General features: G+C 36.6%; 1 protein-coding gene across 4 annotated transcripts in view; it reads left to right on the top strand.

Annotated features, from left to right (window-relative positions):
• Nucleotides 1-26,182, top strand: part of BDP1 (B double prime 1, subunit of RNA polymerase III transcription initiation factor IIIB) — an 89,339-nt gene that overhangs the window by 36,475 nt on the left and 26,682 nt on the right. For all 4 annotated transcript variants that reach the window (XM_032626740.1, XM_032626741.1, XM_032626739.1 and 1 more), the window contains 14 exons: nucleotides 1,017-1,212; nucleotides 2,136-2,269; nucleotides 4,371-5,415; nucleotides 6,119-6,306; nucleotides 6,761-6,983; nucleotides 9,182-9,360; nucleotides 10,077-10,281; nucleotides 11,586-11,722; nucleotides 13,756-13,957; nucleotides 14,215-14,405; nucleotides 15,237-15,624; nucleotides 20,032-20,157; nucleotides 24,750-24,786; nucleotides 25,272-25,364. In XM_032626740.1, coding sequence (XP_032482631.1) covers nucleotides 1,017-1,212; nucleotides 2,136-2,269; nucleotides 4,371-5,415; nucleotides 6,119-6,306; nucleotides 6,761-6,983; nucleotides 9,182-9,360; nucleotides 10,077-10,281; nucleotides 11,586-11,722; nucleotides 13,756-13,957; nucleotides 14,215-14,405; nucleotides 15,237-15,624; nucleotides 20,032-20,157; nucleotides 24,750-24,786; nucleotides 25,272-25,364 — 3,344 coding nt within the window. The remainder of the gene's footprint in view (nucleotides 1-1,016; nucleotides 1,213-2,135; nucleotides 2,270-4,370; nucleotides 5,416-6,118; nucleotides 6,307-6,760; nucleotides 6,984-9,181; nucleotides 9,361-10,076; nucleotides 10,282-11,585; nucleotides 11,723-13,755; nucleotides 13,958-14,214; nucleotides 14,406-15,236; nucleotides 15,625-20,031; nucleotides 20,158-24,749; nucleotides 24,787-25,271; nucleotides 25,365-26,182) is intronic.

Genomic DNA, 26,182 nt, shown 5'->3' with positions numbered 1-26,182 from the left:
ATATATGTCCATGCCTCTCTCTCGCTTTGTCACAGCTTACCCTTCCCCCTCCCCATATCCTCAAGTCCATTCTCTAGTAGGTCTGTGTCTTTATTCCTGTCTTACCCCTAGGTTCTTCATGACATTTTTTTTTTCTTAAATTCCATATATATGTGTTAGCATACGGTATTTGTCTCTCTCTTTCTGACTTACTTCACTCTGTATGACAGACTCTAGGTCTATCCACCTCATTACATATAGCTCAATTTCGTTTCTTTTTATGGCTGAGTAATATTCCATTGTATATATGTGCCACATCTTCTTTATCCATTCATCTGATGATGGACACTTAGGTTGCTTCCATCTCCGGGCTATTGTAAATAGAGCTGCAGTGAACATTTTGGTACATGTCTCTTTTTGAATTATGGTTTTCTCAGGGTATATGCCCAGTAGTGGGATTGCTGGGTCATATGGTAGTTCTATTTGTAGTTTTTTAAGGAACCTCCATACTGTTCTCCACAGTGGCTGTATCAATTTACATTCCCAGCAACAGTGCAAGAGTGTTCCCTTTTCTCCACACCCTCTCCAGCATTTATTGTTTCTAGATTTTTTGATGATGGCCATTCTGACTGGTGTGAGATGATATCTCATTGTAATTTTGATTTGCATTTCTCTAATGATTAGTGATGTTGAGCATTCTTTCATGTGTTTGTTGGCAGTCTGTATATCTTCTTTGGAGAAATGTCTATTTAGGTCTTCTCCCCATTTTTGGATTGGGTTGTTTGTTTTTTTGTTATTGAGCTGCATGAGCTGCTTATAAATTTTGGAGATTAATCCTTTGTCAGTTGCTTCATTTGCAAATATTTTCTCCCATTCTGAGGGTTGTCTTTTGGTCTTGTGAATTATTTTGTATTCCAAATGGTTTACTTATTTATACCTGGGAGAAGAGAATACTGAAGACAAGCATGTATGTAATATACAAGTAATTATGTGACTTCAGAATAACCATTGATTTTATTCCTTTGTAATTACTCTAGTTTGAGTGAAAAAATTTGTCTGCAGGAAGATGATCAACTAAAGGCTTTCAGACCTGCACGCCTAATGAGGGGCTTATTGCAAAGGCCAAAGCCAAATGTAGGTAAAGCTGCTGAAAGAAAAGAAACTGTTACATCACAGGAAAAAATTAGGGCCGGTGTAGAAAAGAATGAAAATGAGTCCTGTATCGATGGAGATGTAAGTACTCTGATGCCCTCCAGTTTTTTGTTAAACAAATACATAAGCCTCATTTCATCCCCCTTTTTAAACAGCAGTACTGTATACAATTATGTATATTGTTCTTTAAATTTAATGCCCAAATCTCATAGCCAGCAGCTTTGCTAATTGTGAAGGCACTTAGCTCTCAGCTCTGTGGATTTTAAGCATTTATATGATGAATCATCTTGCTTTCACCTTACTCATGTTTGGACTTGCCTTCCCCCATCACTCAGCAGGTGTTTGAATTCTACTTCCCTTCTGAAAATATAGCTATGTATATGAATTTTAATACTGACTTAAACAAAATAAAATGTTAAAAGCTCCCTACTAAAATATTCCAACAACAAAGATGATAAATTTTAGATTATTTACAGAGTAACTGGTCTTTGTGATAAGAGTAAGAGTTGGCATGATTTGAGATTTGAATTTCTTCTATTATGATTCCCAGGGTCTATAATGTGATTGTAATAATCAAAAAGATTTAGAAAGATAGACCCCAAGGGATAATTTTAACAGATCAGACTGAAGCAGTTACATGCTTTCTGATTAGGAGGAAAAGAATGGGGGCTTTGAGATGAGGTAAAGGGTGTGGCTTGTGAAATTTCCTATATCTAAAGAACGAACATTAAAAAGTGCCCCTTAGGGAATTCCCTGGTGGTCCAGTGGTTAGTACTCCGTGCTTCCACTGCAGGGGGCCCGGGTAAGATTCCGCAGGCTGCACATCGTGGCACCACTCCACACCCCTGTCAAAAAAAAGTGTCTCTTGAATATCATTTTATAATTTTGGAATGTTTACCATTTTCCTTGTACTCAAGTCGTACATAATTTTCAACGAAGTCTTTTATAAATGTGTGTTACATTGTGAGACCTAAAACTTTTTTTTAAATGTGTTTGTTATTAAGACTCCTGAACAAATGGAAGATCAGGCATGTAAAAATTTTGATTGTGAAGACATCACATCACAATCTGAAAAAAAAGATACTTCTTTTCAAAATGTGCAGTCAGATGAGCCCAAGGCTCTTAATGAATGTCTGAGGTAAGCATCATCTTATTAATGATATAATAGTTGAATTATGTGTAAAGTTTTAGAAATTCTTAATCATTTTTTAAAAATAGCAAATCAGACTGATTTGTTATCTGTATATCAAGTTACATAATATTTACAAGTGTAAATTCACCTTTCAAGGCAGTTTATGTCATTGCCTTCGTGTTGATTTCTCACTTTTTGGTGTTTTGATGAATTGATTTACCCATCGCAAATTAGACCTTGAGTTAACATGGAGAGTATTATCACTTCACATGCATAGTAAATTACATGTTTATATCCAGATGTGAAAATGCTACTTACTTTCTTAATATTTGTTTCTTTGGGATTAGATTGATCACATATTACCTTTATTTAAGGTTTATGTAAATTTTAAGTAAAACTCATACTTCCCATAGCCAAAGCTCTCTGAATTTGTTGTTTCCCCTCTGCAGGCTATTAAACCAGATCAGCGGAATTATTAGTGTGCTTTTAAAACTTTTTTCCTTTTGGGAATATTCAATGCACAGAAGTACTGAGAACAGAATAACAGACTCCCATGTACCTACTATCTAGTTTCAACAATTATTTATATTTTACCAATCTTTACATTTAAAGTCTGGCCTATTGTATACTTTATTACAGCTGTATGAGCCTGTTTAAATACTACCTAACCTGAGAGTGAAAGCTAGGTTTCCTGAACTACTCAAAAGATCTTTATTAGAAGACAGAAAAATTCCTTTATTCCTCTCTTCCTTCTCTATTCCTTTGTACCCCCTCCCTACACCCCCAACCTGTTTTACTTCTCTGCCACACAAACTCTGGGTAGAAGCCTGTACAACTGCATTATTGCATTGTTGCATATCTCTGATACAAATATTAATTACAGATAGCTCACAATTTGGATATTTTGTTTGTATTTTTTTAGTTTAAACCAGACTCCATTTTCATGTGGCTTAGTAGAAAACCAAGTTTTCCCTGAGTGGCCTTTGGGTTTTAGAACCCTGCTGGATTGTTCATAACTAATATCCAGTCTGATATCAACAACTTTCCTCTCCAAAGGCAGTGACCTTTCTGGCCTTTGAATCTCCAGTATTCACAGAAACAATTCTAAGATTCTGTGTTTTATCAAATCATATTCCTGTTTATATCCAGTAGGCAGTTTCCCTCCTCCCCAGTCTCAAACACTGAACTGTTTAAGATGCTATGTAAGAAACTGAAAGAAGAGAAATATCTACCCAAGAAAAGGGCCTCAGAAGTCAAAATCTTAACCAGTCACTAAGTGCTCTTTCATTCATTTGTATATTTTTATTGGTTTTACTCTATTATTATGATAAAGCACAAAGCAGAGCATGCTGCTGCTTTTTTGAAGAACAAGGTGCTTATACTAGATAGTGATTGTTGTGTGCCCAGTAGCATTCAACAGACTGCAAAAACAGACTGTTGTTGTTTATTTACTCTTTTCTTTCATTCCCACAATGTATTATGAAATCACAAGCTTTTAGAGAAGTGACTGTACAGGAAATCTCATTTTTAATTGTTTTTAAAAAGTGAGGAGGGGCAGACCTAGTTTTTAGTCATAAGACTGTACCTTATTCATATTATACCTCCACCCAGCTATTTGAGATCCTGGTTAGTTCTGGCCATATAAATGAGTTCTTTAACTCTTAGAGCAAGACATATGTCTGGATAAAGGAGAGTAGGAGCAAAAAGGTAGGAATAGCAGCCACAGATTGGTCTAGCCCCGATGTAGAGGACTTGGAGAGTCTTTCTCAGCCAGTATTTGCCAAGGATGATGTGGATGACAATTAGAAAGAGACTATTTAGGCCTGATTAGCTGCTACTCTAATTGACCTTATTGATAGATTTCTCTGTATATACGTCTCTATATAATAAATATATTTAATTTTTTTTAAAATTTACTGTAATATCCAAGGATAGAATTTTTTCTCTACTTTAATTTTTAAATTTTGCCCAGAGATTTTTGGTGCTTCATTAATTTTTTTTTTTAATTAGAGAATTCCTGGTTTTTCAGTAGTGATTTCTCAACCATATCTCTTCAGTTGGCAGTCTAGTTTACAATTTGATTGTGTATCTTTTTTTTTTTTAATAGTATTCAAGAGGATAATAAAGCAAATAAACAAGTTCAAATTCTGAAGACTCGATTTCAGAAACCAAAGCCAAATATAAGAAGAAGAACTGGAAGAAGAGAAATTTTCTCAAAGGAAGAAGAGGTACCAAAGGAGGTTCTTGCCTCTGAGGAGATGACAACAGCTTTGAGAGAAACTGCAAGATTGGAAACCTCACCAAGGGAAAAGGTACCTATGGAGACTAATACTGCTAAGGAAATGGAGTCAGATTTAAAAGAAACTGAAAGGAAAGATATCTCTCCCAGGGAGAAAATACCAGGAATGATTGATGTCACTGTGGAAATGGAGACAGATTTGAGAGAGACTGGAAGAGAGATTTTCCCAAGGGAGAAGATAACAAAGGTGACTGATGCCACTGAGGAAAGAGAGACAGATTTGGAAGAGACTGAACGAAGAGAAATATCCCTACAGGAAAATGCCCCAGAGGAGGTCGATACTATTGGTGAAGTGAAGACAGGTTTGAAAGAAACTGGAAGAGAGATTTCCCTAAGGGAGAAGATACCGGAGATGATTGATGCCGCTGAGGAAGTAGAGACAGATTTAGAAGAAACTGAAAGAAGAGAAATACCTACACAAAAGAAGTCCTCAGAGCTCAAAACTATAGGTGATGAAATGGAGACAGATTTGAACAAAATTGGAATAGAAATTTCCCCAAGGGAAAAGGTACCAGTGGGGATCAGTGCCACAGGGGAAAGGGAGATTGATTTGGAAGAAACTGGAAAAAGAGACATTTCCCTGATGGAAAAGGTATCAGGAAAGATGACTGCCATTGAGGAAACAGAGGCAGATTTGAAAGAAACTGGAAGAGAAATTTCCTTTAGGAAAAGCCGATCAGAAGAGATCAGTGCTTCTGAGGAAAAGGTGGCAGATTTGGAAAAAACTGGAAAAATAGACATTTCTCTAAGGGAAAATGAACCAGAGGAGACTGGGACCTCAAGACAAACTGAGTCAGATTCATTGCAGAGGGGTAGTGGTGACTGCAGTGCTGTGCCTTCACTAAATGTTAAAGTATGTAGTTTTCTGTCCTTTAAAAATATTTTTTTGAATACTTTTTCAGAGAGAAAAATATCAAAATAATTCCAGGATTATTGCCCTTAAGTCCAACAACATTTAAAGTCTCTAAAAGCATAATGTCTTTCCCAGCCCTAAATTCTGTGTTTCAGGACCTTAAAGAAATTATATATTCTTTTTTTTTAATAATTGAAAACATTTTATAATTGTAGAAAGGTTACTGTTCTTAATGTCAGTTTAAAGTTACTCTTAGATAAAAGAAATACAAGAGATTGGACTGAATTTGTGCTAATTCTAGTATGAACATACACTAGAATTATTTCTTTTGACCCTATCTGTATCAGTTTTTCTCTTTATTTCCTGTCCCACCCCACTTCACTCCACTTTTAAACGTTCATCTTATTAAAAGTTTCCAGTTAATTGAAGTTGAAGCAATTCTAACATTTTCCAGTTTTCTAACTTTTTTTTGGGTAGGTAATGGCATTTGTAGTTTGGAAAAAACATATAATAATATGCAATATAGAAAGAAGAGTTTTCCAAATTCTGTGTTTTAGCATTTGTAAATTAAATTTTATTTTACTTAAAAATTAAAACCCCCCAAACTTCTGGCTTTTTAAAAACAGTGTGAAGAATATAGGCTTTTGTTTGAAATGTATGACATGCTTAAGGAATATTTTAATATGTGCTGATTTATTTCCAGGACATTAGCAGTGAAGTACAATCCGTGGTGGATGTATCTGTAGAAGAAAAAAGAAATTCTGAAAAGGAAATATCAAGTCAGTTGAGTCATTTGAACATTTCTTCACAGACATCTGAACTTGATAAAATAGAAGACCAGAGGATGCGATCTCCAGATGTTCCAGAGCAGTTTTCAGATATTAATTTAAGGTACAAGTATATAGGTCTGTGTGCTTGTAAAGAGGAAGCATATAAAGTTATATTTGCAGATTATGTTAAACTAAATAAGGTTTTAAGACATATCATCTATAGCATAGTGTTGAAATTTTTAAGCTGGTTTGGGGAAGACTGGGAGAGAGATTTGAGGTCCTTCTGACAGTAGATGGTGAGAATTACTAACATACAAAATTGTGTACAACACATACTTTTAAGTCAGTACAGGTGTGACAAACCTGTATTTTCTTTGTGCGAAGATGATATAATTCCTAGGCTTATACCTGGATTGTACCACTCATGTTTTTCAGGATCTACCAAATAGTCTGGTCTGTTTTCCTGTTAAGAATTAGAATTAAATATTTACTGCCAATCTCTAAGGTTGTGCTAAGACTCCGCTCCCACTGCCCCTTCATTTCATCCTAAAGCTTGATAATCCTTGTTCCAAAAGCAAATCTCTTCCTCAAGAACAGAAGCCATTTGAAGTGAAACCAGCACCTTTTGTGAGAAGTAGATTCAAAAGACCAAAACCAAACTTAGCAAGAGCAGCTTCAAAAAGAGAGACTATAGAAGCAGAAAAACATGCACCTGGGAAGAAAGTGGAAGCTGATAAAAAAGGGACTGTTGTGATACAGCAGAATGGGGAACAAATGAGAACTCTCCCTTCTCAACGTGTGAGTGTTATTTAAGATGGAGGTTTTCTGTTTTAGTTATTATAATTACTAAGGTAAAACACTTGGAATTAAAAATTCACAAATATTTCGTTATGTAATTTTTGCTGTGTGTGATATTGGTGCTGTACTTAATGTACCTCATTGTTCCATGTGGTTTGTGTAAGAATCTTGAATCTCTGATGGTGGGCAAATGTGTCATGGAAAGGATTTTAAGAGGCCCAGGCTCTAGTTCAAGTTCTGACCTTTATTCATTATGTGACCATAGCCAAATGATGCAACTAGTTTCTTCACAGGAAAAATGAGAATGAGAGTCCATCTTTACTTCACTCTGTTGTGAAGGTGAAATAAAAAGTTAAAAGCTTGATATGAGTTAAAAGGAGATTGTTTAATTTACTTGATTAACTTGGTCTGTAAGAGATTAAGATGTGTGATACAGCATCAAAAACCTTGAAATGAAACGTTAACACTCATAAGTTGAGCGTTTAAACATATGAAGTACTTTTTTGAATTAAAGTTCTTTTACATCTTAGCTCAGTTCTTACTGTGCTTGAACATTTGTACTTTTTCCTCCTAACCTTATGTTTAAAAAGGATAAATCATGGGAATTCCCTGGTGGTCCAGTTGTTAGGACTCTGCACTTTAACTGCCGAGGGCCTGGGTTCAGTCCTTGGTTGGGGAACTAAAATCCCACAAGCTGCGAGGCATGGCCAAAAAAAACAAAAACAAAAAACCCACCACTTTATTTATTTAATTTAATTTAATTTAATTAATTAATTTTTTGGCCATTCCATGTGGCATGTGGGATCTTAGTTCCCTGACCAGGGATTGAACCTGTGCCCCTGTGGTGGAAGCACAGTCTTTTTTTTTAAATTTATTTTTTGGGTTGCATTGGGTCTTCGTTGCTGCGTGTGGGCTTTCTCTAGTTGCGGTGAGCAGGGGCTACTCTTCATTGTGGTGCGTGGGCTTCTCATTGCGGTGGCTTCTCTTGTTGCGGAGCACGGGCTCTAGGTGCACGGGCTTCAGTAGTTGTGGCACGCGGACTCAGTAGTTGTGGCGCACGGGCTTAGTTGCTCTGCGGCATGTGGGATTTTCCTGGACCAGGGATTGAACCCGTGTCCCCTGCATTGGCAGGCGGATTCTTAACTACTGTGCCCACAGGGAAGGCCTAAGCGCAGAGTCTTAACCACTGGACTGCCAGGGAAGTACCCAAAATCACGTTTTATTGATTATCTTAAATGATTATAAGAATTGCAAATTGGGAAAAATATATCATCTAAAAAGTTAGAGTCCTTTATAATATTCCATCTTTCCCTGCCAAGTTAGTCCATCTCTCCCTCCCAAGTTAGCAATTTTGAATATGTCCACCTAAACTTTTCTGTATAGATACTTATTTATATAAATAATAAAATGTGCGGGTATTTATTTTCATTGTTTTACAAAAATGGCATCATATCCTGCCTTCTGAGTTTTTTTTACTAAAAACAGTATTGTGAACATCTTTTTTTTTTTTAAATAATTTATTTATGGCTGTGCTGGGTGTTCGTTGATGCACACGGGCTTTCTCTAGTTGTGGCGAGCGGGGGCTACTCTTCGTTGCGGTGCAGGGGCTTATTGCGGTTGCTTCTCTTGTTGCAGAGCATGGGCTCTAGGCTCATGGGCTTCAGTAGTTGTGGGCTCAGTAATTGTGGCACACGGGCTTAGTTGCTCCGCAGCATGTAGGATCTTCCCGGACTAGGGCTCGAACCCGTGTCCCCTGCATTGGCAGGCAGATTCTTAACCACTGCGCTACCAGGGAAGTCCATGAACATCTTTTTGGATCAGTATATAGAAATTAAACTTCTTTTAAATGACTCTGTACTGTTTCATTGTAAAGAAATTATAATTTATTCAGTTCCCTACTGATTTGTCTTGTTTCCAATTTTTTGTTTTTCCTTTTCTTTTTCTTTCCTTTTTTGGGGGGCTATTATATTGCTGTAATAAATATCCTTGTGTATAATTTTCTAGATAGTTATTTGAGTGTTTTTATAAGATATATTTCTAGAAGTAGAATTGCTGGAAATTAAAATTCTTGATAGATATTGTCCTGGTGTCTACAAAGACCATATCAGTTTATTTTTCTAACAGTTTATTAAAGTTTCTATTTCCCTATACTTTTACCAACCCTCGATGAAATTTTTTTTTTCTAATCTACCTTCTAGGATGTGGCTTCCCTAATGGCATCAACAGAAAAAGACAAATCAGATCACAGTCAAGAGGAGGCTGTGGTATTACCATATGTACAGACTGAAAAGAACCTTTCCCCTTCGAGTTCTTGTGAACCTATAGAGGAGTCTCAGTCTACACAAGCCCAGGAAAAGGAATTAGTTGTCTCTATGGGGTAAACAGTGATAGTTTTATTAAAATCTAAAATAGGAGAATTATTTCAAATAGTTCTTCATTTTTTTTTAAGAAATGTGTTAATGTATTTTGAAAGTGAGTATCAGGAATACTTGGCTTATTTTTATTCATATGGCCTAAAATACAAAATCGGGTTGAGTTCAACACCTTTTAACACTTGCCTGCTTATATTCACTGTTAGCTGCTTAAGATCTTATACAAAGCAATGCATTTAAAAATATATGTATATAAGGTATGTATTCATTACCTTTTTAAAAATTGTAGTAAGATACATATAACATAAAATTTACTATTTTAACCATTTTTGTGTACAGTCCAATGGCATTAAGTACATTCACATCGTTGTACACCATTACCACCATTCATCTCCAGAACATTTTTCTTCCCAAACTGAAACTCTGTACCCATTAAACAATAACTTCCCATTCCCCCTACCTCCAGTCCCTGGCAGCCACCATTGTGCTTTCTATTACTATGAATTTGAATATTGTAGGTACCTCATATAAGTTCAGTACCTTTTGAGAATTGAAATAACTTTTTTTAATAAAATGAGGTATAATCAGAAAGTAATTTAATTTTCCTTTAATGTACAAAATATTTTTACAGAGTTTATTGGATTCAAATTTTATATTTTTATAGTAGTTTTCATCTTTTTACAATCAAGCTTTCTCTCTTTTCTCCTGTCCCCTTTTCTAGGACTTATCATATAAACACTTGTGAACAAGAAATGAAGGAAAGCGCTATCCAAACTGCTCCACCAGTAAGGGGCCGACTTCAGAGACCCAGTCCAAACTTAAGAAAGGTTGGACAGAGGCAAGTAATAGAAAAAAATGAAGCCAAAGAAACAATTAAGGAAGAAAGGACACTACAAAAAGATGAAACTAAAAAATTCCTGACTGTGGTGAGTTATTGCTATGTAATTAAATCAAGCTTTTTAATGCATATTAAAATATCAAATGGTAGCTCAGACTTGGCTTAGAATATAGGCATCTGATACTTACTCTACTTCATACATAACGTGTCTAGTTTTGTTGCAGATTTACCATTGTAGATTTTTTTTTAATGAAAATAGATTTTTTTTCTTAACTAATGAACCTATTCATTGTGAAAATGTTCAATCAATACAAAATAATATAATAATTACCCCTAGTCTCACCACTCTGAGGTAACCACTGAAAACCTTTTGACATATCTTACCGGATATATCTCCATGCATGCATGTGTGCATACTCATGTAAATTTAAATAATAAAATCATTGTAATCGTGTTATTTTGTGACTTACTGTTTTTCACTTATTATATTAAGTGGCTTTCCATGTCATGAAATATGGAGATACATCATTTTTAACTGCTGTGTAACATACTGCTATTTGGAATGACAGTTTAACCAATCTCTTATTGATGGATCTTTTGATATTAGAAACAAATCTAAGTAGTTTAATGCCCATTTCAACAGATCTTGTTTTTCTGTCCTTTTCTCTACCAAGGGAAAATCTACATTTAAAATAAAGTGATTGTAATCCTTATTTGAACCACCCCCCCCAAATTAAAAAAAACACATTGAACTTTTTGGGAGGGAGGTTCACAACAGATGGTTATTGTAGTTTTTAAAGCATTATGTGAACATATTACTGCAGTAATCTTTGAAACTTTCTCTGTGAATAGGAAATTTTGTTTTGGGCAGCAAAACATGAACATTGCATACTCAAGTTTGAGACTTCATTTTAAAAAACTAAATACCTTTCTTTTTTATTATTAATTAATTAATTTATTGCTGCATTGGGTCTTCGTTGTTGCGCATGGACTTTCTTTAGTTGCGGCGAGCAGGGGCTACTCTTTGTTGTTGTGCACGGGTTTCTCATTGCGGTGGCTTCTCTTTTGTGGAGCATGGGCTCTAGGCGCATGGGCTTCAGTAGTTGTGGCACATGGGCTCAGTAGTTGTGGCTCACAGGCTCAGTAGTTGTGGCTCACAGGCTGTAGAGCACAGGCTCAGTAGTTGTGGCACGTGGGCTTAGTTGCTCTGCGGCATGTGGAATCTTCCTGGACCAGGGATTGAACCCGTGTCTCCTGCATTGGCAGGTGGATTCTTAACTACTGTGCCACCAGGGAAGTCCCTAAATACCTTTCTTAATGATTAAAATATTTTAGGAGGTATGTTCTGTTGTTAAAAAAAAAAAACAAAACTAATATAGTTTTGCATTTCAGCCAAATTCTCAAATTGCAATGGAAATTGAAGTTGTATCCTCCAAAGTTTCAGAAGGCAGAATGTATGAAAACCAGAGTCACGTTCTTTTAGAAAACCTTCATGTTAACAAAATAAATATTTCAGATGAAAAGACGAGGTGAGTTTGCTTTTAATCAGAAAAGCATAAAACTTTTCAAGGATAAAGTTTGGATATCTGAATAATCGATTTTATGTAATTTCACATTTAGTAAGTTTTATGAAAGAAAAAAGTAATTATGAAACTAGAATAGTCTAAATCTGCTGAACAGCAAAGGGAGCCAGTGTGAAACAGGGGAAGAGAGGAAGAGTAGTAGATAGATGACAGGTAAAGGCTGAGTGGGGGGAAGCGCAGATTATGTAGGACCATTGTAAGGATTTTGAGTTTTACTCTAAATGAGCCTTTAAAGACCAGTGACCTTTGAGGTCAGCCTTTCCTAATGCCTTCATTTATAATTGACTGTATGGATCTAGAGGATTTAAATGGCTTGCTCAAAGTAACATTGGCAGTTTAGTTTTTAAACTTAAGTTTTCAGGATTTATGACTTTAAGACTAGCAAATTCCTATAGTTTATAGGCAGAGCTTCCTGAAAGAAACTTTACATGTTTCAAGAGATTTTATGCTCAGTCTTTGCATTTTTAATGAGCAAGATCTAACTTTCAAATTTCCTGTATAGAAACCCATTACTCACCCATCCCTCTTTTTAAAATCTTTTCTGTTTATGAAGTTTATTCAAGCTTTTAGCTTTATCATGACTGATACTTCCTTCAGAGTATATATTCTGCATAATTTTAAGTTAGCTTATTCTTATGTCCAGCAGTTTCTTACCCCCTTTTAACCCCAGTAGCACGTTGAGCTTATATATATATATATATATATATATATATTATTCTTAAGTACCATTGTAGAATCACACTTGATTGTAAGTAGCTTATACTTAAGTTAAATATAACATGTTTTCCCAAATACATTAGCCTACACTGGAATGTATTAACCAGCATCATTACTTTGTTAGAACTTCCTGTGAACTTCCTTGGTATTTCACTGCTGGAAGAACTTAGCAGGATTGGAACATTTGGAAATGTAACTAACTACTTTCTCTTGTAGGTAATTTATTACAAATATTACTTAAGATTAGTCTTTAATACAGATTTTCCAGAGAACTTATGATCAATACTTACAGACCCAGTTTTTCTTTATAAGTATCCAGATTTATATTAGGTTTTTTTTTTTTTTTTTGCGGTACGCGGGCCTCTCACTGCTGTGGCCTCTCCCGTTGCGGAGCACAGGCTCCGGACGCGCAGATTCAGCGGCCATGGCTCACGGGCCCAGCCTCTCCGTGGCACGTGGGATCCTCCTAAACCGGGGCACGAACCCGCGTCCCCTGCATTGGCAGGCGGACTCTCAACCACTGCGCCACCAGGGAAGCCCCTATTTTAGTTTTAAACTTGCTAATTCAGATACTTGCCAGTCATTAAATATTTTCCAGGAAACCTTAAGGCAGCTGTTTGTGTTGCCTTGGGAGCTATGGCTACTGTATTGAATGTTAAAACCTTGTCTTTCTCTGCTTTGGCAGATACAAATGTGTTATATTGAGATCCTATGACACTGTTGTCAATAAACCCTTTTCTATGAAGTGACAGGCATGCGGTAGGAGAACAGACTCTAGCTTTCAAGCCTGCTCTTGAACTAGAAGGACCAGGGTGGTTGTGACCATTGTATATTTATTCATGCTTCAGAGCCCAGTTGAAGCATTTGTTTAAAGTGTCATTATGAAGTCCATCTTCAACTACTGACATTTTTGTTTTGTATCTAGTTATTTCTCTGAAGATTACTTAAAGTAGCATACAACGACATCCCAGAATCAATGAATGAAAGTAAAAAAACGATTAAATATTATTGTGAAAGTGTTCCCCAGGCTATATAGAAAATGGAAGTTATAAAAGCTTCTATGTTCTTTCTTTCATATCAGCATGTTTCATTTTATATGTTTCATTTTTATATGGTTTCATTTTATATGTTTAGTTTTATAGCCTATTTATATATAGTCCTTCGCACATAGAATTGGTTTGTGCCCAAAAATTGTTTAACCGCAGATACATCAACAGGAATTCTGATTTTCGTTCTTCAACATGATTTGTATTTCATTCTAGACATGAACATAAAACGTATGTTTCTAGTCCACCACAAATGATAAGAAGCCAATTCCAAAAGGCTAAGCCATATTTGGGAAGAGCACAAGGTAAGAAAGAGGAATCAGGCATAGGAACAGACAGAGCAGATCAGAGTAAGGCAAGGAAGCCAGAAGATAATTTGCTGCAGCATGGAGATTCTGACACCCAGCTTCTTCCAAAAGTAAGTTTGAAAAAAATAATTTAGTAGTGGGCTCTATTTTATCAATATCATGAAGGAGAACATTAATAAAATAGTTTTGCCTTTTGTACTATAACTATTTTCATGAAAATTGATTGACTTTCCAATATTATGAAAGTTTAGAAACCAGTCACTTGTGTATATGTGTGTAAGCTTAGCGTTTTAGGCCAAACTACCAAACCAAATTACCATACCGGTTGTTTCCATGGTAATATTAATTGTTTCTTCTCAAATTTAAGGGAAAAGCTGAGTTTCTGACATCTCTGGAGATTTCAGCAAGAAAAGGTTCTGTAGGTTCCAAGGAGATTGGTTTGGCAAAAAAAGATGCTCAATCAGAAGTTGGACCGTCAGGAAGTGTTGGAGAGAAGACCGTAGGCGATAATTCTATGTGTTCAGTTGTCGAAGAGCAGTATGTCAGTAAACCAGCAAGGTAAAGTTTTATTTAACAAGTACTTTCAGAATAGTAAATACAAGTAACTTATTCTTAATAGATGTCCTACTCTAACTTATTGATAGGGTAAAAAGATGGTTTGTTAACAGAAGTATTGGTTGTTTTTTATTGGCAGGTCTGTTTCTTTCCCACTTTTGATTTTTATTTACTAAAATTTCCTTTTTTTATGATCTTCTCAGAAAGATTTTTCTTTCCTACATTTAAAATTTCTGGGTGTTGAGTATATTAGACATGAGCAGAAGCCTGACGAAAGAGTAGTACATATTACCTAAATAACTAGGGTGCTGATTCAAATTGGAGTCACAAACACAAGAGAAGGGTACCTTTCTTCCACAGTTTTCAAGGAAAGTGGAAGGGACCCTAAGTTCTAAGAAATGTTGTTCTGTTGGATTTCCTCATTCTCCTTTTTTCTTTTGACCTAATCTGTTTACCCAATAGGATAAACAGTATCACTTTTTGGTCTCATATTCTGTATTTATTGGTCCAGTGTTCTTGATCCCATTTTCTTCTAACAATTTCCAGTGTTGTATTTCATCACCACTTAAATAGCAAGGGGGAAAAATGGCTCAGAATTTAAAACTTACTGTGAAAAATTTGTAGGTAGATAACTAATGTTTAACTTTGAGTGAGAAACTAAATCCTAACAGTAAACTCTGTTCATTCTTGTCGTAGCATTAGTGTTTGATAGAATGGGTGGCGGGCATTTTATATTAATGGCTTGAATTGAGATTTCACTTTATAAGTTGGGTTTTCATTAAAATTATCCTTATGCATGTAATGACTATGTCGCTATTTTGATTAAACCTCCAGCTCTCCACAACTGTTAAAAGAATCAAATTATTCTAAAATTGCTGTGGATCGAAGAACAGCTCTCTCTTCTGCCTCTGAATGTAAGATAGATCGTAGTGAAAGGAGAATGCGTCGAAAGATTAAACCAAACGTCCCCAAAGGGCGTGGATCAAAACGAATTCGGAGTAAGACCTCTAAGAAGGAACCTAGAGCTTCTAAGCCTGTGCTGGTGACTCTTCGAGCTTCCCAGGAAGAAGACGAAGATGATGCGGAAGACTTTGAGTCTGACTATGAAGAAGAAAGCTATCATCTTGCTCCAGAAGAAGTAAACAAAGCTCCAGTGTTTGTACCTGTTGGTCTCAGATCTCCTGAACCGGTTTCTGCTCAGATTGAAGAAACCATGGAAGAGGTAGTTTGAATTTTGAATCCTTGGAACTTTATCTTACTTGTTTTTTGCTTTCAGTGGATCATTATCTCTTCTCTTAGTGATTATTAGGATTTGAAGATTATTAGAGTAATTTGTTTGGGGCCTGCTGCGTAGCCTAGGAAATCAGTAGAAATAGGCTTGTGTGATCTCCTGTGTTTACTCAGCCCCTGCAACCCAGGCCCAGCACAAGGTAATCAGTATAACAATACTGAGAGAAATCTAATTTCACTTGTATCTGGGGGCTACTTAATCTCCCTTCTGGTTAATTTTTAAAAAAAACAAAAAGCTTGGCAGATGTTTTCTATTAACTCTTTGTGGTAAGCTCAAGTTAAGCTCTGGTTGGTAGAGAAGGTAGGAGGGACATATTTCTTTCTCTTTCTCTCTGTCTCTTTTTTAAAAATAAATTTATTTATTTTGTTTACTTTATTTTTGGCTGCGTTGGGTCTTCATTGCAGTGCGCGGGCTTCTCATTGCGGTGGCTTCTCTTGTTGTGGAGCACGGGCTCTAGGTGCGCGGGCTCTAGAGCGCAGGCTCAGTAGTTGTTGCGCACGGGCCCAGTTGCTCCTCGGCATGTGGGATCTTCCCGGATCAGGTCTTGAACCTGCATCCCTTGCATTGGCAGGTGGATTCTTAACCACTGAGCCACCAGGGAAGCCCTCTCTCTTTTTTTAATTGTGGTAAATTACAGGTAACATAAAATTTACCGTCTTAGCCATTTTAGAGCCTACAGTTCAGTGGCATTAAGTGCATCCATCCACAGAACTTTTTTTCATCTTGAAAAATTACAACTCTGTACCTATTAAACAATAATTCTGATTATTCCCTCCTCTCTAGCCTGTGGCAACCACTTACTCTAGGTCCCTCATGTAAGTGGAATCATACAGCATTTGTCCTTTTTGTGACTGGCTTATTTCACTGAGCATAATGCTTTCAAGGTTCATCTATACTGTAGCATATGTCAGGATGTCTCTTTTTTTTTTTCTGGCTGCATTGGGTCTTCTGGCTGCACACAGGCTTTCTCTAGTTGCAGTGAGCAGGGGCTACTCTTGTGGCAGTGTGTGGGCTTCTCATTGCGGTGGCTTCTCTTGTGGAGCACGGGCTCTAGGCACACAGGCTTTGATAGTTGCAGCATGTGTGCTCAGTTGTGGTGTGTGGGCTCTAGGGTGCACGGGCTTCAGTAGTTGTAGTGCACGGGCTCAGTAGTTGTGGCTCATGGGCTGTAGAGCACAGGCTCAGTAATTGTGGTGCACGGGCTTAGTTGCTCTGCGGCATGTGGAATCTTCCCAGACCAGGGATTGAACCTGTGTCCCCTGCATTGGCAGGCAGATTCTTAACCACTGTACCACCAGGGAAGTCCAGGATGTCCTTTTTAAGGGCTAAATAATATTCCGTTCAGTATATACAGTACCACATTTTGTTTATTCTTCTGTCAGTGGACAGTTGGGTTGCTTCCAACTTTTGGCTATTATGAAGAACACTGCTATGTACATGGGTATACAAATATCTCTTCTAATCCCTGCTGTCAATTCTGCAAGTGGAAATGCTGGATAATATAGTAAATTGTAAATCAATGTTTAATTTTTTGAGCAACCCCCATACTGTTTTCCATAGCAGCTGCCTTATTCTACCATCTTATCAATAGTGTACAAGGGTTCTAATGTCTCCACATCCTTACTAACACTTGTTTTTTCTGTTTTTTTTTTTTCTTTTTGATAGTAGTCATCCTAATGGATTTGAGGTAGAGGAACATATTACTTCAACTTACTTTTTTTTTTTTTTTTTTGCGGTACGCGGGCCTCTCACTGTTGTGGCCTCTCCTGTTGCGGAGCACAGTCTCCAGACGCGCAGGCTCAGCGGCCATGGCTCACGGGCCCAAGCCGCTTTGCGGCACGTGGGATCTTCCCGGACCGGGGCACGAACCCGTGTCTCCTGCATTGGCAGGCAGACTCTCAACCACTGCGCCACCAGGGAAGCCTGTCAATTTACTTTGTTATGAAAGCTCCTTACTCTTTTGCCTCTTGGTCTAACTTTGTAACTTCAAAGTTTTCTGTTCTGCCTCAATTTTCAGTAACTTATTTTGCTTATAGAGCATCATATCTGAATCAGTTTTGTATTCATGGTAGATTCAAAAGCCATTTGAATTACAAATAGAATTCCAAACTCACCTTTTTTTATTCATTGTTAATAATACCATGCTAAATGTTATAAAGTTAGTTGGAATGGTTGAAGCTAAATAAAAATGATGTGAATTGGTTTCTTGTAATTAAAGTTCAAAGTAAAGATAATGAATTTAAATTTTGGTTGAAACCAAGAAAAGGTAAAAGGAAAGTTAATTTTGTGCAAGGACGGCTGGTTACCACTGCATGAAAATTCATTTAGCTATATGTTTTGTATTTTACAATTTCTTTGGGTGAAAGGCAAATTGCTCATGAAAACTAATACTAGAAATTAACTTCTGAAAATCAGGTTCTAGGATATATCCCTGAATTAATACAGAATGCCTTCCTTTTTTAAAAAATTTATTTTATTTATTTAGGCTGTGTTGGGTCTTCGTCGCTGTGCACGGGATTTCTCTAGTTGCGGAGAGCGGGAGCTACTCTTTGTTGCGGTGCGCGGGCTTCTCATTGCAGTGGCTTCTCTTGCTGTGGAGAACGGGCTCTAGGCACACGGGCTTCAGTAGGTGTGGCACGTGGCCTCAGTAGTTGTGGCACACAGACCCTAGAGCACAGGCTCAGTAGTTGTGGCACATGCGCTTAGTGGCTCCGCGGCATGTGGGATCTTCCCGGACCAGGGCTTGAACCCGTGTCCCCTGGCATTGGCAAACGGATTCTTAACCACTACGCCACCAGGGAAGCCCCACAGAATGCCTTCTTAAATAGCATTGATTATAATAATTGAGCAAGGAAAGCTTAAATTGTATTCTTAATGGCCAGTTTACTAAGGCAGGGAAATTTGTTTATATGTTAGAAAATGTCCCCTTTAAAAAGCGTTGAAATGCAATGGCATATTATTAAATCATAAAGGGATCTAAAATATTGATATATACTTCAACATGAACCTTGAAAACATTATGCTAAGTGAAAGAAACCAGTTAACAAAAAAATCACATATTATATGATTCCATTAATATGAAATGTCCAAAATAGGAAAATCTATAGAGACAGACAGTAGATCAATGGTTGCTTAGAGATTTGGAGATGAGGAGTTAAAGGAGTAGGTATAGGGTTTCTTTTTTGAAGTGATGAAAATGTTCTAAAAGTAACTATGTTGATGGTTGCATGTATCTGTGCTTCCATCACCAAAAAACATTGAATTATACAATTTAAATGGGTGAATTGTATGGAATGTAAATTATATCTAGATAAAGCTGTTAAAAAGATAAAGCTTTGAAACTGTGTAGTGCTTACAGAACCAACTTTCAGTTACCTAGAATATTCCCATTATCTCCCCAATCCCAGCTTTTCAGAAAATATTTTGTCTTTTCAAATCACTCGAACTTTTAAAATTCATCCCAGGCCTATAGGATATTAGCAAAGATTTTTCTCTAATTGCATCTGAGCAGACAGACACAGAACACATAGGTGTTACTATAATAAACGTCTCAAAGGTAGATTTTCAAACTTGACTGCTCAGTTTCTACTGAATCACAGTCTTTTATACTCATCTCTCTGTTAATAAGGGAATAGAAGCCAGACTCCCTTGTTTATAGTCTAGGAGATAAATTTTAGTGTTTTTAACCCCCAGACTGTAGGGATCTTTGAAATAAGCCTGCTAAATGAAGAGTAAATGTGAGTTGGACTCGTTATTTTACATGGCCATTCATCGCTATGAAGAATCATACAGGTTTTGGGGTTGTGGGAGAGAGTCATTGCCTTGGTGGGTCATGTGTGTGATAAATCTTTTTAAGTGCTTTCAACTCATCTCTATGATAGCACTTGGAGCAGTGTATAGTTGATTACATGTCTGTGTTTCTTAGATTGTGAGTTCCTTGCAGGCAGGGACCGACTTGTCTTATTGAGCTTTGTATTCTTGTACCTGTAGCCCTCTAGTTTTTAGGAAGCATTTCATAAATGTTGACAGACTGATGAGAGAAACTGGGGGAAATTTGGGACAAACTGGGGATAATGGAAAATGCAATGCTAGGTACTAAGTAGATTAGCTCTGGAAGTTTTGCTTATTGTTTGTAGGAATCACAGATGCCTCAAAAACATTAAATGTTTCACTTTTGCCCAGTTGATGTCAATCAGTTTAAGAATTACTATATTTCAGTTTTTTAAATCATGTATAAATGTGAATTCTTTCTTCAGTTTAATATTTTATTTTATGATTCATTTTGTTATTCTGTGATGGTATGCCAAAATGAAATAATGAAACTTTTCATTTTGACAGCTTGAAATACCCATGAATATCCCAGATGTAGGATGCATAGCTGTTGTTGAACATCAGCTCTCATCAAACATAGATTTGACTACTGAGGAAATGAAACAAGAAGAAAATCTGAATGCATTATCAATTGTAAGCATCCATTTTAATATGTTTTGTCTTTAATTCTTTGTTTACTTTCAAAAGACTAAGTTTATTTTGAAAGCTTTAGGTTTACAGATGGTTCTTAACTAGTATGATAGAAATTATTCTATTATTTCTAGGAGCTGTAAGTATGAATGGTAGAAACTAGTGAATAATTCATAGATTTTTATATTTGACTTGAAAAGCATAGACTCCTGTGTGTGGGCGTAGCTCAATATCTTCATAGACTTATGTTAAAATTCTGGTGCATTAAATATATACTAAATGTAAATTATTTAAAACATATTTAGTTGCCTTTTGCTTGGCACTCTTCCTTATTTAGTTGGTATTTATCTTGTTTTTGTAAATGAAGAGTTACAACTTTTTCAAAAACAGTTTTATTAAGATACAGTTCATACACTATACAGTTCATTCATTTCAAGTATATAATTCAATGGCTTTTAGTGTATTTACAGCTATATGCACAATTTTAGAACATTTCCATCACCTCAGAAAGAAGTCTTATGCCCAGTGGCAGTTGTTCCCCTATTTCCTTCCAGCCTTCCCCAGGCCTAGGCAACCAATGATCTACTTTTTGTCTCTATAGATTTCTCTATTCTGGAGATATACACACAGTATGGTCCTTTGTGCCTGGTTTCTTTCACTTAGTCTAGTGTTTTCAAGGTTCATTCATGTTGCAGCATGTACCAGTACTTCATTCCTCTTTGTGGTCAAATCATATTCCATATGAATATACTACATTCCCTTTATTCATTCATCTGTTCATGGACATATAGGTTGTTTCCATCTTTTGGCCATTATAGGTAATGCTGCTATAAACATTTGTGTACAAGTTTCTGTATGGACATATGTTTTCATTTCTCTTGGGTACCTTTCTAGGAGTATAATTGCTGTGTCATATGGTAACTTTGTTTAATCCTTTGAGGAACTAGCAAACTGCTTTCCAAAGCTGCTGCACCATTTTATATTCCTACCAGCAGTGTATGAGGGTTCCAATTTCTTCACATCCTGACAATATTTATTTGGTTTTTTGGATCTAACCATCCTAGTAGGTGTGAAATGGTACCTCATTATGGTTTTGATTTGCATTCTCTATTGATTAATGACGTTGAGCATCTTTTCATGTGCTTTTATTGGCCATTTTTATGTCTTCTTTGGAGAAATGTCTATTTTGAGTCTTTGCCCATTTAAAAATTTTTTTGGTCTCTTTGTCTTCTTTTTATTGAGTTGTAAGAATTTTTTTATATTCTGGATACAAACTCCTAATCGTATATGTGATTTTCAGATATTTTCTCACATTCTGTGGGTTGTCTTTTCATTTTCTTGATGGTTTCCTTTAGAGCAGGGGTCCCCAACCCCTGGGCCGTGGACTGGTACAGGTCCGCGGACTGGTACAGGTCCGCGGCCTGTTAGGAACCGGGCTGCACAGCAGGAGGTGAGCGAGTGAAGCTTCATCTGCCGCTCCCCATCGCTCCCCATCACTTTCATTACCACCTGAACCATCCGCCCTCCTCCCCCATCCATGGAAAAATTGTCTTCTACGAAACTGGTCCCTGGTGCCATAAAGGTTGCAGACCACTGCTTTAGAGTACTTGGATTTCAGTTATCTATTTTTTTTCTTTTGTTGCTCATGCTTTTGTTGTCATATCTAAGAATCCTTTCCCAAAGCCAAGGTCCTGAAGATTTACTTCTGTTTTACATTTAAGTCTTTAATCCATTTTGAGTTAATTTTTTTTTTTTTTTTGGCCACACCACACAGCTTGCAGGATCTTAGTTCTCCGACCAGGGATTGAACCCGGGCCCCCAGCAGTAGAAGCACCAAGCGCCAACTGTTGGACTGCCAGGGAATTCTCCCCATTTTGAGTTAATTTTTTATATGGTGTGAGATTAGAGTCCCACTTCATTCTTTTGCATATGACTATCTAGTTGTTGCACCATTTCTTTGAAAAAACTGTTCTTTCCCTATTGAATTGTCTTTTATTTTTGTCAAAAATTCGTTGGCTGCAGATATGTGGACTCTCAATTCTATTCCATTGATTTATTTGTCTGTCTTTATGCTGGTGAGGCTCTATTGATTTGTTGCTTTGTAATAAGTTTTGGAATTAATAAGTGTAAGTCATCCTATTTTATTCTGTTTTTAGGATTGTTTTGGCTATCATGGGTCCCTTGCAATTCCATGTGAATTTTGAAATCAACTTGTCAGTTTCTACAAAGACATCAGCTGAGATTCTGGTTGGGATTGCATTGAATCTGTAGATCAGTTGGGGGAGCAGGTGTTGCCGTCTTAACAATGTTTGAGTCTTTCAGTCAATGAACATGGGATATTTTCCCATTTACTTAGCTTTTCTTTGATTTCTTTCAACAGTGTTTTGTAGTTTTCAGAGTATGAGCTTTGCATTTCCTTAACTTCATTTTCAAGTATATTGTTGTTTTTGATGCTATTGTGAATGGAATTGTTTCCTTAATTTCATTTTTGGTTTGTTTATTGCAAGTTTATAGGAATACATTTGATTTTTGTATATTGGTCTTGTGTCCTGCAACTTTGCTGGACTCATTTATTAGTTATAATAGTTTAGTGGATTCCTTAGGATTTTCTACATATAAGATCATGGCATATGTGAATAGAGATAGTTTTACTTCTGTCTTTCTGTATTACTTTTGTAGGGCTGCTGTAACAAAGTACCATGAACTGGGTGGCTTAAAACCACAGAAATTTATTCTGTCATAGTTCTAGAGGCTAGAATTCCAAAATCAAGATGCCCCTGGTGATGGGTGCTTCTGGTGGCTCTGAGGTAGAAATCATCTTGGGCCTTTCTCTTAACCTTCTGGCACTTGCTGGCATTCCTTGTCATTCGTTGGCTTGTGGCAACACAAGTCCAACCTTTGCCTCCTTTGCCACATGGTGTTGTCCCTGTATGCGTGTCTGTGTTTCTTTTCTTATAAGGACACCAGTCTTATTGGAGTAAGGCTAACTCTAATCCACTATAACCTCATCTTCACTTGATGACACCTAGGAAGACCCTATTTCCAAATAAGGTCACCTTCACAGTACTGGGGGTTAAGACTTCAACATATCTTTCTGAAAGACATAATTCAGTTTATAACACATTCCAGTCTGGATGTCTTTTATTTCTTTTCTTGCCTAATTACCCTGTCTAGAACTCCAGTACAATGTTGAATAAAAGTAGGGGAAAGCATCCAGTCTTTCATCATTAAGTTTGATGTTAGATGTGGTTTTTTTCATAGATGCCCTTTTTCAAATTGAAAAAGTTCCATTTTGTTCCTAGTTTGTGTGAGTGTTTTATCATGAAAGAGTGTTGGAATTTGTCATATGCTTTTTCTGCATCTCTTGAGATGATCATGTAATTGTCTTTTATTGTATTGATATGATGTATTACATTGATTGAATTTTGGATGTTAAACCAAAAGTTGCATCCCTGGGATAAATTTTACTTAGTCATGGCATATAATTTTTTTTTTTGGATATTTATTTATTTTCTTTATTTTTTTGGCTGTGTCAGGTCTTCGTTGTGGCACATGGGCTCCAAGGTGCGTGGGCTCCATAGTTTGTGGCACGGGGACTCTCTTGTTGAGGCACGTGAGCCCAGTAGTTGTGGCACGTGGTCTTAGTTGCCCCGCGAAATGTGGGATCTTAGTTCCCTGGCCAGGGATCGAACCCCCGTCCCCTGCATTGGAAGGTGGATTCTTTACCACTGGACCACCAGGGAAGTCCCCATGGCATATAATTTTTATATGTTGTTGGATTCAGTTTGCTAGTATTTTACTGAGGATTCTTTTGTCCATATTCATAATAGATACTGGCCTATTATCTCTGATGAATCTGACACCAGGTTCTTGTGGTATTAGGAGCTGAAAGCCCTCCAAATGGGGCCTTCAGGGAGAAGAGACCCTGTTTTCCTGGCCGCAGCAGTCTGAGGTGGAGTCTACCTCACTGAGCTGGAAGGAGGGAGAGAGCAGTCTTAGCTCAAATACCACAGACTTTCACCTTTGTTACTGAATTTTCAACAATTTTATCGAATATATGTGCATCTTACGCCCTTAGGACCATTTCCAGAGGCTTTAAATGGTGGTTCTTTAATAAATTTTACCAGTTTCATTGGGGAGAGGGTCAGCAGAGCTCCTCATGCTGTCATGCTGGACATAGATCCTATAACGTCTTAATTTATTAAAATTCATTTAATTTTTAAGCCACCTAGTAGTGTAAAAAACTTGTGATATTGTTCAGACCTTGGTTTCCATTGAGTCAAAGCTAGCAGCAGATGTGACTAAAGTTGAAGGATTATGAAATTGAAGAAATAAGAAAGGCAGATGCTTGTTGCATATGATCAGAATTAAAATTTGCATATAATACAAGCAAAAGGTAAAAGAAGGAGCAAGAGATGAAAATATTTGGCTTTTAAATGATTTCTGTTCTTGTTTATGAAATTCTATGAATAATTATAAATTTCCACTCCACTGTAACCAAAAGCATAGAAAGACCTGTAAAATGTAGTGCTTTGAGATATGGAACATGTGTTTGGGAAAATACCTAAGCTATTACTTTTCTTTTCCTCTTTTAGGAAATGACCACAGGTGAACATTCCCAAGCTGAAACAGGTAACGGTTAATAAGGAAACAGCTAAAAATACTTGGTTAACACCAACGAACAGAGTGATTTAATAGTGGTGGTAATTAGTAAATGAGTCAGTTTGCTGGAGAATTGAATGAAAAGATCCAGCAGTTTGAATATGTTATCTCCAGAAGAAATTTGGGTTCTTGGAATGCTACTTTAGAGAGTGATTAAATGTTTGATAAAGAAGTATTTATTTTCTCTGATATGCACAAATGTCTTTCCTTTGAAGGTATTAAGTTATTTAACGAGAAGGAGGCATTTTCAGTGAGTAAAAGTCAACAGTTGATGCTCTATTTATAGTATATAAGCTGAATGAAACACTACCCTAGTAAGGGGTTAGTGGTATGGAGGGTTTTGAAACTTGTTACTAGAGGATAAACACCTAAATTAAAATTCTTTTCTAAGCAACCAAACATAAATTTCCCGATTCATTTTTCTATTTTAATGTTGATCTGGTTTTTTTCACAAGGTACCAACGATGGAAGCACTGAAGCTGCCATAACTTTACTTACAATGGGAGGTCTGGTGTTGCAGTCAGAGATCAGTACAGAACAGAGTGATGGTAAGAATAAAAGATAAGTCCTACCAGAAAAAGAAACCTTTAAAATCCAACTTTTAAGAAATATACCCATATTTGAATATTAAGTGAATATCTGCCTTTTATGTTTGAAGTTGGTATCACTGTGTTATTTTTCCAGAAAAGGTAATATGTATGCATTGATCCATCCTACTTACTACTTACTTAGCCCTCTAATGGCCTCCATTTCCATATAGTGCACTGGGTTTATTAAGGATAATTTGTATTTGTAGAATAGTTAATCTAGTGAATCCTCTACCTTTATCATCATAAACATCATTGGTTAACTGAACTCCTTGACCACTGATCTTTTCACACATGCTTCTTTAGTGAAGGAGCCACTGCTTTAGATAGTCTTCACAATTACATGACAGTCAAATACAGTATGAAGGGGCAATATTAGTTATTGAGATAATTTAGTTTAGACTATTCTGTTAGTTTGGACTGAGCCAAAAAATATGTCAACCCAGACTCTTAGTATTTTATTTTCGGCTTATGGCCTTTACTATCAAAGTACCTTCTACTTTACATTAAATGGATAATCATGTTACTTATAATCCTGTTAATCATTTTAACTGCTGATGAGTGACCTGCCATTTGTTTTAAGTGTCAGATTTCTTGGCGCATAACTGTATATTTATCAGGAAAGTCTCTGATTTGTGTTCCTTATAGGGCTCCTTTTTCAATGGCAGAGTATCGCATTGTAGCCTGTCACAAATATCTAGAATGTAAAATACAGGTTTTAAAAAATTATAAATGAAGATAATCCTATCTGGAAATTCATCTGAGGTTATATAGTTACT

This window comes from Phocoena sinus, chromosome 3, assembly GCF_008692025.1.
Source record: "Phocoena sinus isolate mPhoSin1 chromosome 3, mPhoSin1.pri, whole genome shotgun sequence".
NCBI lineage: Eukaryota > Metazoa > Chordata > Mammalia > Artiodactyla > Phocoenidae > Phocoena > Phocoena sinus.
Note: the sequence above shows the minus strand (reverse complement) of the source record. Positions and strands in the feature narration are given on the sequence as shown.